At 47.1% G+C, this 14,871-nt stretch overlaps 1 protein-coding gene across 1 annotated transcript; it reads left to right on the forward strand.

Moving 5' to 3' along the window:
* The first annotated feature begins 643 nt into the window (after positions 1-643).
* On the forward strand, positions 644-7,913 carry LOC101868493 (retinoic acid-induced protein 3). Its single transcript, XM_031050170.2, has 4 exons — positions 644-823; positions 3,381-4,348; positions 5,353-5,405; positions 6,110-7,913. The coding sequence occupies exons 2-4, from the start codon at positions 3,427-3,429 to the stop codon at positions 6,200-6,202; spliced, it is 1,068 nt and encodes a 355-aa protein (XP_030906030.1). The 5' UTR covers positions 644-823; positions 3,381-3,426; the 3' UTR covers positions 6,203-7,913.
* Positions 7,914-14,871: the final 6,958 nt, after the last annotated feature.

Below are 14,871 nucleotides of genomic sequence, written 5' to 3' on the forward strand. Positions count from 1 at the left end.
TGTCATGCCAGAGGCACAATGTAGGGTAAGGGGGAATTTGTCATCACCTTAGTTCATTAACTTTTGAGGCCAGCAGTTTGGACAAAGTGACTCAGTGCTTGTGAGCAGACAGAACTGCGCCAACAAAGGCAAACTGCCCTTTTCAGGAAAGGTGCATGTGGCTCCCACTGGCAGAGGTGGAAGGGATGAGTGGAGCAGATGCATCCCTGTGCCAAAATGTAGTGCCCAGTAAGAACCCTGAGTAAACTGTCTTTGGAGCCGGGCTTGAAGCCACTCTGCTTCTAGGTGCTGTGGGCCCATTCGCATCCTACAATCTCATCTTCCAGCTTGCAAGCAGTTATCAGACGAGAAAGCATGTAAAGAGACAAAAGGCTTGGAGCAGGGAGGGGACGCACTGCTATTCATAGCTACAGTCGCCACCCATGGGTGCCTGGAGTCGGGCAGGGGAGCACCTTATCAGGTGCTTGGCTGAGCAGCATTCAATCCCGTCACAGGGCTGGGACAGGCAGGCAGCGGCAACATCTCCACCCCAATGCAGGGGTGAGTGCCCCGCTGACGTCAGCAGGCCTGACTTCATTTCCTGGCGCTGGGACCGTATTTTCATAGCGCTTGCTGCTGGAGAGGAGGGACGGTGGAACTGGAATAGGCGTGCTCAGCCACACCTCTCCAACCTCCAGCTGTTAAAGTTCCCAAGGAGGGCGAGCACAGGGCTGCTGCTCGGCCAGGCTTGCAAACGAGAAGGTGTCCGTGTTCCTCGTTTGGAGGGAACTCGCCTCTTCTAGCCAGAGCTTCCCTGTTGCCTTCTCCAGCAGGACCCAAAAAGGTAATTAAAGGCAATGTCCTACAGGATCCAGGGCAGAGCTGCCTTCTGTGGCTGGGGAGGGATGGCATGCAGGGGGGTGGGAGGGCAGGGGCATGGAGTGCCACAGCCAACAGAGAAAGCCTTCCACCCTTGACTCTAACATAGATTGCCATGTGGAGCTGGGGGAATTATGGCAGTCTTTCCTGGGAAATGGTCTGAAATTTGTGACTGGGTGGGTGCATTTGATACACAAGTATCAATGAGAGAGGAGGCTCGGGAGGGAGGGAGAAGACCTCAGCACTAAAGCAAGAGCCATGATTTGGGGTGAACTGTGAAGTAACCACAGCACAGGCTCCCTTGCACTCACTACAGAGCCCCTTGGGAATCCCAGACACTTCTGTAGGTGCTGGATGAGAAGACTCAGCTTCTGGGGAACAACACTCACCTAGAAGACTGGGCAGAGAATCTTCATGACTCCTAGAACATATACACTGGGAAAAAAAAAAAGAAAAGGGAGCAGAAATAAGCACAAGTGGCCCAGTTCTCCAAGGCAGTGAGGTCCTTTCCATCCTATTTGTTCCAAGGGCTTTGGCAGTTGGCTGTGGCAAGTACCACTTGCGGTAAGCACCAGTCAGGACCCAGGGCTATGGATATGCTCTGTGCTACCCTAGGGTCTCACCCTGGCTCTCTGGACTCTCCACCTGCCCCAACAGTGGGCATCAGTCTATGGAGCTGTGAACAGGCAAAGCTAATCTGATCAACAGTAAATGTCTGTGGATAAAATTGTAGTATTTGCTCTCTGGATTTCAGAATGGTTCATTACATATTACTCACAAATATCCAGATATCTTTCAGCTATCCCCCAGGTTTTGTGAACAATGATTTTTGAAAACACCTGCATGTGTTATTCACTAATTCTGTTTTCTCCACACAAGTCCAGAGATCCCTTATGTTTAAATACTTTGCATTTTATTGTAGCCAGCTTTTAGAAGAGCTGTGCATCTCCTTTTACACAGCAAGGTTAAAAGCTGGGAAAACATTCCAGCATTTATAAGCAGGTCACATTGAGGCATATGTGGAGCTGAGAGTGAAAAAGTGATATATTTCCCCTTCATTCATCCCCTGATTAGATCAATTGCCATTAATTGAAGATTCAACCTATACTCCCTAAAATCTTTTGGAATGGTTTTAGAGTCATCCTCACAACTGCAGTACACTGTTCTGGAGGGGGAAAAATCAAGGCAAACAGCATGGCAAGCACTGAAGAATAAATTTTGCAAGGTTTATTTTTCTTTATATATATCAGAAAAGAAAGCCCTTGGTTTTCCAGTGTGGGTTGTCATTACGGCCATATTCTCCCAAGTTTCATGGCAATATTGTATCTAAACTTCAGTTTTGGTAGATTTTGGATACCTGATCTTAACTGAGCAATTTGGTGCCTAGAAAGTGCTTAACTTCCTTGTGCAGTGTTTTCTGCATATGCTTCAGGCTCCCAAGGAAGTAGGCAACTTTATTCCCCTCGGCAATAGGCAGAGCTCATCTAAACAGCACTCTTATCTCCTGCAAGACAGACTTAAGCCAGGCTTGACAGAAAGCACTGAACTCGTCATGACAAGACAGTGGGAATGTGCTGGGCTCATTCAAGAACTTGTCCATCCTTGATTCGTGGACCCCTCAAGAAGTAATATGATGGTTACTTCTCGTGCATTACCTCTGACATGTCAGGCTTCCAGACAGTGTAAAACAATATTCTGTGGAGGGGACTGAGATCTTTGGGATGGTTCTTACTACTTTGCTAGGAGGAATATGAGTTTAGGGGATCATGGTTGGTGGCCTGTATTTGCTATTTAATTTGGAGTGAGAAGAGCTATCCTGGAGGAATCTAGGTTAGCTATCTGCATTGTAAAAGGCAGTTAAGGTTCCCCTTCATTAATACCCATAAACAAAAGATAAGCAAGGAAAGCAAAAGAATTAAAAGAAACAGAGTAATGAGTTTCCTCTTCTGCATTGCTCATCTGTGAGCCTCACTGGTACAAGATGCATATGTTGTCTGAACTTCTCAAAAGAGTGTAAACTGTACTATGACTAACAGCTGCCCTTGTATCACAAAGGCAGTACAGGCTTTGTGCTGTGTGGCACCAAGACCTGTGAAAGCTCACCTTCTCCCTTCTCCCCATGCTCTTATGACATTGTACAACCCCAGGCATGGTGCAGAGGACAAGAAAGGTGAATTGCTACCTGCTAAGGGGCTTGTCTTGACCTTAATAGAGAGCTGATGACAAAGGGATGGCTTTGCTCCCACAGCCCTATGTCCTTAGCACTGTGGTATCCTTTCCTAGTGGGGTGGGGATGGGAGTCTGCCCTGCCTCTCCTTCCCCACTGCTGGCAGCACCCAGGTTGTGGGTGCCCCAACCCTGCCACTGTTCAAGGCCACGCTGACTGGAGCTTTGAGCAACCTAGTCTAGCCCAAGGCATCCCTGCAGTGGGGTTGGAACTAGGTGATCTTTAAGGTCCCTTCCCACCCAACCCGTTCTAGGATTCTAGGATATGACAGCCTGTGTCTTTTCTGCTTTTACAGCTTTGGGGAAGCATTTTGCAAGGAGTTTATCCAAGAAGGCAAGAAGATGACCTCACCTCCCCGAGGCTGTGGCAGCATCAATGAAAGCTATTACCTGCTTTGTGACATGGAGGAGGCCTGGGGGATTGTCCTGGAGTCACTGGCTGTGGCTGGCATCCTTGTCACCATTTTCCTCATCTGCTCACTCTTCTTTCTCATCTGCAAAGTCCAAGACAACAGCAAGCGGCACACGCTCTCTGTCTATTTCTTCTTTCTCTTAGGCACGCTTGGTGTTTTTTGTCTCACTTTTGCCTTCATCATTAAACTCAATGAAAGGACTCGCCCTACTCGCTTCTTCCTATTTGGAGTCATCTTTGCTCTTTGCTTCTCATGCCTCCTGGCCCATGCGTGCAACCTCAACAAACTAGTGAGAGGAAGAAAGCCATTCTCCTGGCTGGTGTTGCTGCTCCTCATTGTTTCCTTTGCCCTGGTACAAATTGTCATCAATATTGAGTATTTAGTCACCATGCTAGTAAACCAGAGAGAGGACTTTCTGACTATGTCTGCAGAGAAGACTAACAAAGACTTTGTCATGCTTTTGATCTACGTGCTCTTCTTGATGGCTCTGACCTTCTTGGTTTCCATGTTCACATTCTGTGGGTCATACAAAAGCTGGAAGAGGCATGGGGCACATATCTTTGTCACTGTCTTGCTCTCCATTGCCATTTGGGTAGTGTGGATCACTATGCTCACAAAAGGCAACACAGCCTTAAACAAAAAAACCTGGGATGATCCTGTTGTGGCCATTGCTCTGGTGTCCAATGGATGGGTCTTCCTGATAATGTATATTGTGCCTGAAATTTGTTTCCTCACTGCCCCTCTGAAGCTGGAGGACTACCCTCCAGAAAACGACTTCTGCCAGCCCAAGTTCATAAAGCAGACAACTGGAGTGGACAACCGTGCCTACACCCAAGATGAACTTGTGCAAGGTATGGTGAAATGAATGACTCCACTGTTCCCCAGTCCTAAGTGCACATGCACCGCTAATGAGCTGAAAGCTGTAGAAGGGCTACAAGAAAGGTTTTGAAGATGATGGATAATTTAGAAATAGGAAAAAGTTTCTGACTGGTGAAACTTCAGAAATGCAAGTAAAAATTAATCTGCAGATAAGAGGGAAAAGAGTAAAGACCGATACAAAAGCTGAAGATATGCAGGAGTGACTGACTAGGAGACTTACTGCGTACCAGGGCTGAGATATAAGTCCTTATGACTCTGTTATGTCTGGAAAGTTTGTGTAAAAATTGAGGGTTTTTTTGTCTCTTAGCAATGCTCCAGCTCTTCAGACCTCTCCAGGTTATTCTTTGGAGATTATTTATTCCCAATTCTGGTATGGTTCCCATTATCCATTTAGAAATGAATCCTTCATCTAAAAAGGAGGCAAGAAGGTCTTACCTTTCTGTATGAAAACCAGAAATTTCTCTATAGGCATTTCTCATGCCTACTTGGACAAAGCAACATATTTTCTCAGTTGAGGCTTCCCATATCTATGTGTAGGAGATGTGACTACACTCCCTGTGGATCTGCTGTTGAGATCACATTTATCCCTGGAGTCCGACCTCCAGGTTTGTAAAAGAACAGCTGAAAAAGGCTTTGCTCTCCCAGGGAATACCACAGAGGGGATCTTGCACATGCACATGGAAGGGATTTGACTGGTGATGATGACAGCAATTGTGAGGCAACAGGAGGTGTCTAAACTCCAAGGCCACCTATGTCCTGTTATTTACAATACCATTCATTCCTGCTTTCATAAGGAAATATTCTCATCTGCCCGTGTATTTTAACCCTTTCCTGCCTGCATATTGCATAGTTCAATCAGTCTCAAACCAGCTGCTAACATAGCCACAGGCCCTGTGAGTCTCCCTCACAGGGTATTTCCAGGCTACCCTATAACACTAACTCACTAACTTTCCCCCACTTTTGTCTTGTGATTCAGGAAACACAGGAGACAACAGCTACTCCCCATACTCTTCTCATTTTCAGATGAAGGTAAGTTCACACTGCACTTTAGCTTTTTCACATGTAGGCTACTGTTTACTGTCCTGAAGGAGAATGGGTGAAGATAGATGGACCTAGAGCAGTCTTTATGGAGGCAAACAGGAGCTTTACATGGAGCCAAGCAATACCATAACATATTCGTGGAGGTATTTGTGGTTGTGGGAGGGAGCTCTGATGTGTACAGGAACACGGGAAGGCAAGAGGAGCCTGAGGCAAAGTCTGAGGTTGTTGCTTTCAGTACTTCTGGATTTGACATCACATAAGAAGTCCTTTCTTTGAGCACTGTTCCTGCAGTAGACTGTGCCCTTTCCTGATTAGGTCATGTTCCTTTCCCCAACCCATGCCCTGAATGTCCTGAATGCCCACCAGCAATCACTGGAAGTTGCAGGGCAGATTGAGAGTGGGCAGCCTGTGTGTTCCCATGTCCATTCAACAGTCCTCCTTCAGACCACAGCATAGTTCACATCATGTCCCCACATGTCCTCGGTGATGTGTCTCCATTACTGATTTGTTCTGCCATGATTCTCTTCCACAGCCCCAGTTATCACATGCTCAGGAAACCTTCAGCTCTGTTTCTCCCTCTCCTGATTTTTTTGTTTGTTTGTTTGGTTGGTTTTTTTATTTTATTTTTTAAGCCTTATTCTATTAATTCTCTCCAATTTTGAAAAGTAAAGACTTTTGTGCTTCCTTTTCAGACCATCGATCCCCAAAATGATTTTTCCATTCCTCGGGCCAAAGCCCAGACAAGCCCGTACCATGACTACACTGGTGGGAAAGGCCCCATGTAGCAGTTCCACAGTGAGCAAAAAGGCTAAGTGCCCATCAGCAGAGGCATGGGAAATGGGTCACATGATGACAAGTGAGTCATCCGGCAAAAGAGACAGAATCAACACACACTGGCAGAAGAGAAGAGGGGTCCTCTTTTCCCCACACACCTTGTAAGCCCCTCTCATTCCTCACGCACAGCTTTCAGACACATCCTGGTCTTGCTCACTCTTTTTCTCTGTGGTATGGAGCTCATTTCTTCTGACAGAGGAACGTGCTGGGAAGAGCCTGTCCTGGACTATTTTCAACAGGAATGCTGTAGGGCTAGAGCAGCAGGAAGCTGATCAGCTGGGTTTGCGACTATCTCTGCCCCAGCCAGGACTTGCTTTGATAGCTTGTGTGTATGCCTGCACCCTGTGTGTGATGGGAGAAGAGGAAGGAACAGAAGCATCAGCCCCACTCCTGCACACCCATGAACACATCTCCAATACTACTGAGAACACCCTTATCAATACACCATTTCTTTTGTGCCTGCTCCCGTCCTTTCCTGGCCTTCCTGCAGACAGCAGAAAAGAAACAGGGAGGGCTGGGAAAATTTTTCTTTTTCTCCTCTTCATGTTCACTTCCAGCCCCTTCCTCATCACCTGGGGACCACCTACAGTGAAGAGGGGAGAGAAGATCTAAAGACATGAAAATATCTACCCATATTTACTTTGACATGTTTTCTGATTGCACTGTAGCATCATCCCCCTTTCTAGCTTGGGCTCCTGACCAAGCACCCCAAGGTGCCTGTCTAACCTGCAAATCCTCACTCCCCACCCTATAACCCCTGACTGTGGATCCCTGCAGACAAAACCCCTTCTGTGCAGCTGCTTCCAATAACCTGGTGGCATTTAATCCCATGCACTTTGGAGCCCTGCCTGCTCCAGAGTGTGTCTGTGGCATTAACACAAACATTTTTCAAGCAGCCAGCTTAAGGAAGGCGGATGCCCTTGTTCCAGGAGTGAATGAACATGAGTGTGTGTCTGTGTGTGCTGTGTGGACTGCACCCTGGTGATGAGCAATGAGTCTGCAGAGTTGAATCATTCTGTAGCCTGCTTTGCATTTGTTAAATAGGTTTCTATGATATTTCATATAGAAATGCATAGAGCTCTCCAAGTGGGTGTGTATGATACACTGGTGTCTGACACAGCTGTATATTTATTTAGTACTTTGTACGTAGAATATTTACTAAAAGCCAGAGAGCCTGACTACGAGAGACTGGTGCTCTTCTCAGGAATGTGGTTCCTCTAATGGCTGGTGGAGTGGCAGCAACAACTCTCCATGGGTTGGACTGGGTCACCTGGGAGATTGCAGCTTAGGGGACTCTGTCGCTCTGGGCAAGAGTTCAGCTGCTTGAAGGTGCAGAAGACAGTTACAGTTTCTCTGTGCTACTTTTCTTGAATGAAGCAAGATGATTCAATGTTTTAAGCATTTAAGAAATATGAATCCAAGCACCAAACGCAAGAGGAAAGATAGGACCTTTTCATTCTGTATGTATCTGTGTCTGCTGCATCTATATTCCAGTATTTATTTACTTGTATTGTGCTGGGTTCATGCATAATCAAGAATAGGAAAGGAGCTTGTAGGTATTCAATTCAGCTGGCAAAAATCTGTCTTTCCAATGTTCTGCAGACATGTAATATTTTTTTTTGAAAGAAGAAACAATATCAAAGCAAAATAATGATTATGATGATGTTAATAGTAATAAATTTTTAAAAAAACTCCTAATGGTATGAGGCTGTAATGTCCCATTTTAGAGGCTTCCTCTCCCATGAGTTTTTACATGGTATGATGTGTAACCACATATCCATATGCTCCTGGCAAGCAAACCCCCTTCCTCAGGCTCAGTGCTGTCTAGCATCGACCAGGCTGGGCCCTACCCACTCTGCCTACCAGCAATGAAGGGCAACGTAGAGACATTTGGGTCTTCTGAATCTCTTGGCAATGTAAAGAGCCCTCCTAGGTATTGGTTTGAAATGCATCGCAGGACATCTTGCCTTTCTCTCGAGGTGGAAATTATGCTTACCCTCTCCTCCTTCTTTCCCCTCCACACCTACAGAGTCCCTCGCATGTAACACAGAGGATGGGAGAGAAAACTCAAGGATAGTAATGTAACATTGGGAAACAGATTGGCAAGGTGGCATGTGAAGCCATGTGCAAGTTGTTGGCTTGCAAACTGAAGGTAGGAAGGATGTGCTTGAGCCCATGCCTGACTTTCAAGAAATTAGTCTTTCAAGCTGATGTGGTGCCACTGATGGCTAAAACGTAGCTAGAGTATGTCCCCAGAGGAGCTGAAAATGTGTTAGAACAGAGCCAGCTTCCCTTCTTTTGTGGAGTCCAATGGAGCAAAAAGGAGCACAGAAGAGAGAGCTTAGCACGCTTTCACTGTGTGCGTTTTCCACATTCCAGACACTTGCCAACTCCTTCACTGATGGCCACAGACAAGAAAGTGCCTCTCAAATGCACTGTCTTGGCCCTAGAGGCAGCAAAAGCAGGGGGGATGAGGGACACCATATGCACTCCCATCAATCCAAGGCATGGCGATTTTCTTGATTACTTGGTTTTTGCTGTGCATGCTGCTCGGCAGAAAGCAAAAATCTCCTTCCATGGATTTACAGTGCTTTTTAGAGTATTCTTTTTAAACCTCTCTAATAATACAAATACTAATCTGCCCTGAGTTATTTTGCACTTGTCCAATATCAAGGCAGCTTTGGGTGAGCACTGATTTAAATTTTCTGTGGAAGCTGGTGCCGGCAGGAAAGGGGTGATGCTACTCTGCAGGTTTCTCACACTTCAGGAGAGTCTTTTGAGAAAGCAGGAGTTTCATCTTTTCTTAAGACTGAGTTTAAACCAAATCAGTCAGCCACTCAGCCACACACACACATGTCCCAGTTAAACCCTAAACTAGTGGGGCCAGACAGACTGGACTCAAAAAGAGCAAGTGAGTGGAGGAGGCAGGAAGATAGCTTCATCCTTATGCTGTTTTTGTTAAAATCTGCCCCCTGGAAGGCCAGTAAGCCCAGTAACCGCCTGTCCCTACCCTCTCTCCTCAAAGGGCTCCTTTGGTGGTGGGGGCTACAGGTCCACTGCCTTCAGGGCCCTCTGGTTTCTAGTTCCTCTTCTCCCTATTTGAGGAGCAGAAATGTACACACTGGAAAAGGGCTGGCACAGAACACACCTGGGTTATGAAAGCAGCCAGGATTATCAGGAGATGGGATAAACACAGCTGAACTTCAGGTCAGGGATGTCATGGGAAAAAGGCAAAGAGAAAGGGCACCACTCGGACCTAGGGCTTTCAGGGTCACCATCCCATGGGCTTGCCAGGGCTGCAGGGCTTCACTTGCCTGGCCAAGGGTGCGCACAAAGAATGCAGCAAACCCTTTGGGCACAGTGGTACCACAGCCTGGGCTAGGGAAGGACTTTGCTGGGTTCATCTCCCAGATGCTATTTGGCTTGCCAACAAAGCTCTCTTTTTGGCAGCTGGTACTGATACCACCCTCCCTAAAAAGGTGTTTCTCTCTGCAGGATTCACCTTCTCCCCACAAGCCATGCAGCCCTTGCTGTGTGTGGCACAGGAGTGGTAAACAAGTCCCACTCCTTCAGCTGGAGCAGCAGATGCCAGGGACTAGGTGTTAGCAGTGGGGAGCACACTGTTAGCTGGTGGGGCTGCTGCTGGGTTGTGTCCTCCTTCAGGCTCTGGAAGCAGAAGTGTTGGAGAGCATGTCCAATCCTCATGCCTTTTGGTCATGGTCCTTGCAGGTTGACCATGGACCAGGAAAACAAGCACTGGTGTCCTGGGGTAGCAGGAGGCAGCTGCATGGGATCAGAACCCATGATACTTTGTAAGCCCCTTGTAAGCATGGGGCATCCTTTGCACCTCCCAGCATTTTCTGAAGCAGGTGCTGGAAAAGCCGCATTCCCTCTGGACTGCTCCATATGAGTGATTCGTCACTGGCAGACACCCCTGTATCTCTCCCTCAGATGTCCCCTTTGCTGCATCTGTTCCCTCTCTATTTCAATATCCAATAAAGAGCAGTGTCAAGTGGCAACAGGCTTTGCCTGAGTAACTGGGACTGGTGGGGAGGCTGGCACAGCCTTGTGCACCCTCTCTCTGCAGGCTTCTGTCACCAGGGCATCACTTTAATCAGATCTCCTCCCCAGGGAACAGAATCACAAGGCTAAATCTCAGACATGGCAAATGTTGGCCCAAGTGTTCATGGTTTATGGGAAAGGTACAGATGGTGTATCCAGTCCAAGTGATAGCAGTCACCTCCCTTAAAACCTGCATTGTAAGTTTCAGTGTATGTCATCACACTGAGCCAGAAATAGAGGTACCTGAGGAGCAGAAATGCCCCCCATTTTCATAGCCCTGGTACAGGTAAGGGAGTAGAGTATCCTTCAGCCACCTCAAGTAGCTGCACTACAGCCTGTGAGCAGCACTTAGAGGGGACTAATACCCAGAGGAGCAAGTGACAGCATCAGAGCATCATCCCCACACATACATATATCCACCTGCCCAGGTGAGTTGCTTAGCTTACACTGTTCTCCTCAACACACATACTCCAGAGGGAGGGACAGGATTTGTAGTGTCTTAAAAACAAAAGAGATCTAAAAGCTGACAGCGTGTAGGAGCCCTGAGGAGGAAGTTCGAAAGCCCCTGCTGGCATTTGCCTGCTTTCTGGGGAACCCTGTATGCAAAATGAAGTGTGCCTCAGCAGTGGTAAGCCCAGTCCTTGGGTATCAGTTGCTCTGCACCATCTCACCCAGGCTGCGGCTGGTGAGCTGCTGGTGAGCAGCTGCACTCAAAGAGTCTGTGCCCTTACTAAGCCACCCAACCATGGGGACTTGGATCCCTCTGTCCCAAGGTAATCTTTGCTGTTGCACTGGGTAATGCCAGACAATGGCTGCTGGAGTCTCTCCTGGGGGGTCCCTGTTCCACTCCAACCATCCTGATCCCTGTGTGCCTGGCACTTGTTCTGTCCCTTCTCCTTCCCTGCAGCACACACCACTCTGCACCCAGGCCTGTCTCATGTGGGATCCCCTCCTCCTCTCAAGTCAATGTGCCCTGACACCCACTGTTTCTAGGGAAACTGGTATTTACTTGGCCTTTGCTGTGGTGATGAGTGAAGCACTGTGCTAAATAAGAGTGTCATTTTCTGCAAAAGGCTTTCTGAAGTGCCAAGCATGGAGCAGGAGCTCCCCTCCCAGCTGACCAGGCTGATCTCATCTGCATCTCTTTCTGCAGTCATTCAGGGCTCTCTCTTGCTTAGTTCATTCTCCTATCCAAACAGCAGCAGGTGCATTTGAGCAGAAAGGCTGTGCCTTGCAAAATGGGCATCTTGTTCTTTAATGGATTAGCTGAGAGATGAAATGGAATGCTGTGTCTCTAACATGTCTAAAAACAGTCAGAAGTGAAGCAGGAGTGTTAAGAAGTGCTGAAAACTTTGGGTGAGAACTATAGTCAATGTAAGAAAGGGACCTGGGTAGGTACCTTTTTGTATGTACCTACAATGAGCAGCACCATCCTTGACTTTGGTGCTGCTCTTCATTAAGTGTTGTGAGAAAGCACATTTCCCTGCAAATCAGCTCTTCACTGGTTTTGCCAGACTGAACAAACACATGTTCGAATCTCAGAAATTAGGCATTTTGGTGTTGCTCTGTGTCTCTTAGTCATCCCAGAGTCACTCCATAATCTAAGTAGAGACTGTTCCCGCAGGCACTCCGGTTTTAGCAATGTCGTAGAATCACAGAATAGTTAGGGTTGGCAAGGACCTTAGGATCATCTAGTTCCAACTGCCTGCCATGGGCAGGGACACCTCACACTAAGCCATATCACCCAAGGCTTCATCCCAACCATCCTCTCTCACTGCCTGTTTTCTTGGAAGGAGCCAATCATAATCCTCAGCCATCTGAGACTAGTACCAAGGGAGAAATGAGGCACCCAGGGCCTGGGATGCTTTCAGCATCCACTGGGTACCCACAGTCTCCAGAACAGTGGGCTACATCCCACTGGGCTAATTCTGGACGGAGTGAAAGAAACCCCATAAAAACCAGGGAGGAAGCTGGATTTAGGTTTCTAGTTCCTTAAGGGAAGCGGAGGGAATGCCAAGAAAGCCGGTGCGAGGGAAAGAGCCAGCACCCCAGGATTTAAACCCTCCCGGCGGCTCCTCCTGCAGTTCCGATAGTGGGCGCCAGGTGGCAACATTGCTCCGCAGAGCCCAGCGCCGCGCCTCAGGGCCAGACGAGGGAGGACGTTTTGGGGGGAGCTGCTCCCGCCGCAGGCTCTGGGGGGCTCCCCCATCCCGGAACCCGGGACTCCTTGTTGTAATAATAATTAAAAACAAAACAGAAAACCCAGCATCTCATTAAAGCTTCGATGTTAAAACCATTTTAAAAAAGTTTTTTTGTGGCTTTTTGTTGAACTTCAGCAAAATTTGCAGTTTTGCTCCCATGAAATGATTTGACTGAGAATGTTCAAGTAATACTAATAAAACAAAACAAACAAAAAAAAAAAAACAGCCCAAAGCTTTCCAGCCTAAAAAGGAAGCTCTTCCACTGTGAAGTTCAGCTTGTTTTCTACAGCAATACAAAGAGCTTGTCTCTGAACAAAATTCATTTTTGTCACAGTTTGGTTTGATTTCAGCCAATGCCTTTCTGACTGGCTGCACTTCAGCTGGAGAGAAACAGCTGTCTGGAGAGCCTCCTGCCCAGGTCTGTGCATGGGCAAGGAGGTTCAGCCAGACCTCAGAGCCTGGGCCACAGGCTGCTGGTACTTCGCAATTCTGAAGGAGATGGACAGTCACTGGAATAGGGCAGCAAATGGGCAAACTGGCATGGTTCTGGCAGCCTGGCACTGCAGGCAGCTCACCAGATCCACTCCCCATCCTGTCCAGCCTCCCACAGAGAGGCCACCAAGCTCCTGGGCCTGCGTGATTGGGACTGTTGCAGCCAGCAGGACAGGAGATCCCCAGTGGCAGAGTTGGCTATGTCTGGCTGTGATGTGGGCAGGGCAGTTTCATTACACAGACAAGCAGCAGGTAGCTAACATTTCAAGGAGCTGCAGGAAGTGTAGGCAAGGGCACTACAAGATCTGCATCCACCTGTGGACACACAGTCCCATTTCTGCCAAGTTGTCTGGAATGAATGAAAATGAATCATTTTTAACTTAGCCAAAGTGTTTGAGTGAGTTCATCCCAATCAGTACTTCATGTCTTAGTGGCTATCACAATTTCCATCTCCTGGGAGAAGTCCTGGAGCGCAATTTACCAAGGCGTCCAGCCCTGGCTCTAGCTATGAGTGATTCTTTCCAAATCCTGGAGTCAAGTGGGATGGAAGGAGGGAAAGGTCCTGTCTATTCAGGTTTCATTATGCATCTTGCTTTTTCTGGTGGTTTTTTTTTTTTCTGATATCATTTGTCTTTATTGTCTGGTGGTAATCTCTAAAAGTGGAATCAACTTTGTCTATACTGAATGAATGAGGAAATGCTAAAAGAAGCTGTAGTCTCCTTTACAAGATCCCAAAGGGATGAAACCCTTGATACTGTCTCACCTGATTTCTCTTTCACAGTGCACTCTTCAAATGTAATCAGCTTTTGGGGTATGCTCTGTCTCCAACTGTGCATACAATGCGCACATTGAAATTAATAGGAGCATGCTGATACATTTGAAGTGAGAATCTGGGACAAAAAAGTTAATTTTTTTTTTGCTGGTAAAATCAATGTAAAAGTTTCTTTGGCTTTAGTTCTCATTTTAGAGGCATCTGGATGTCTACGGCTGGAAAGAATCATTTTTATGGGTCTATGTGTCTTAGCAACATCCTAAGAAATAAAAAAACATGAACTTTGGAAACATTTTACACAAGGCATTTAGAAATGTGTCTGTATGTCTTCCCTCTTAGCTGAGATTTGCTGTTGTGTTTAATCCCACTCCCTTAACACTCGTTTATGATCAATGGGATCATCATGATTCACATGGACAAGATGCTGGACCTGAATTTATATTGGTAGCCTCAGATCAGGTATCTAGTAATTTTCTGGTTTGATTTTGAGGTGTCTATTGAATTGCCAGGAGGCCTACAGGAGATTTTTCATGAGGTTATCCTGTTCCCTACATTCAGGGCACAAGGTTGAGAACATATTCCCACCATGCCTAGGTGATTGCTCACCTTCACACCCAGGCTCATCATTACCTGGAAGTGATGGACATCAGTCCCAGCTGGCAAGTATATTGTCTAACCTGGAAGAAAAGGCTAATTCCATTCTCCTTAGGTTTAACTCTTGTCATTGGCTGTTGATGAGGTGAAGATGAGCAGCACAAGATCTTAGACCTGAAACTGTTCTGATCTCATTGCAAGGGTGGAAGGAAGAGGGGACAGGCAGATTGTCTCTCCTCTCTTGGCTCACTCCTCCAAGGGAGTGGGCAACACAAATCCTAAGTGACTTCAGCCATTGGACATGATCCCTGTGGGAGCAGTGCCATCTTCCCCAGAGCTCCATGCACTTGCTGTGACCACTCTCACAGCAGAGAAGCATTGATCCTTGACACACTCCCATCCTTGCAAATCTCTCTGTATGCAGAGAACTGAACAATTTCTTGCATAATTAGTCTCCCTACTGGTTAAAATAGGCTAAGCGTTCCACCAACAGCTGATT

This window comes from Melopsittacus undulatus, chromosome 5 (genome assembly GCF_012275295.1).
Source record: "Melopsittacus undulatus isolate bMelUnd1 chromosome 5, bMelUnd1.mat.Z, whole genome shotgun sequence".
Taxonomy (NCBI): Eukaryota; Metazoa; Chordata; class Aves; order Psittaciformes; family Psittaculidae; genus Melopsittacus; species Melopsittacus undulatus.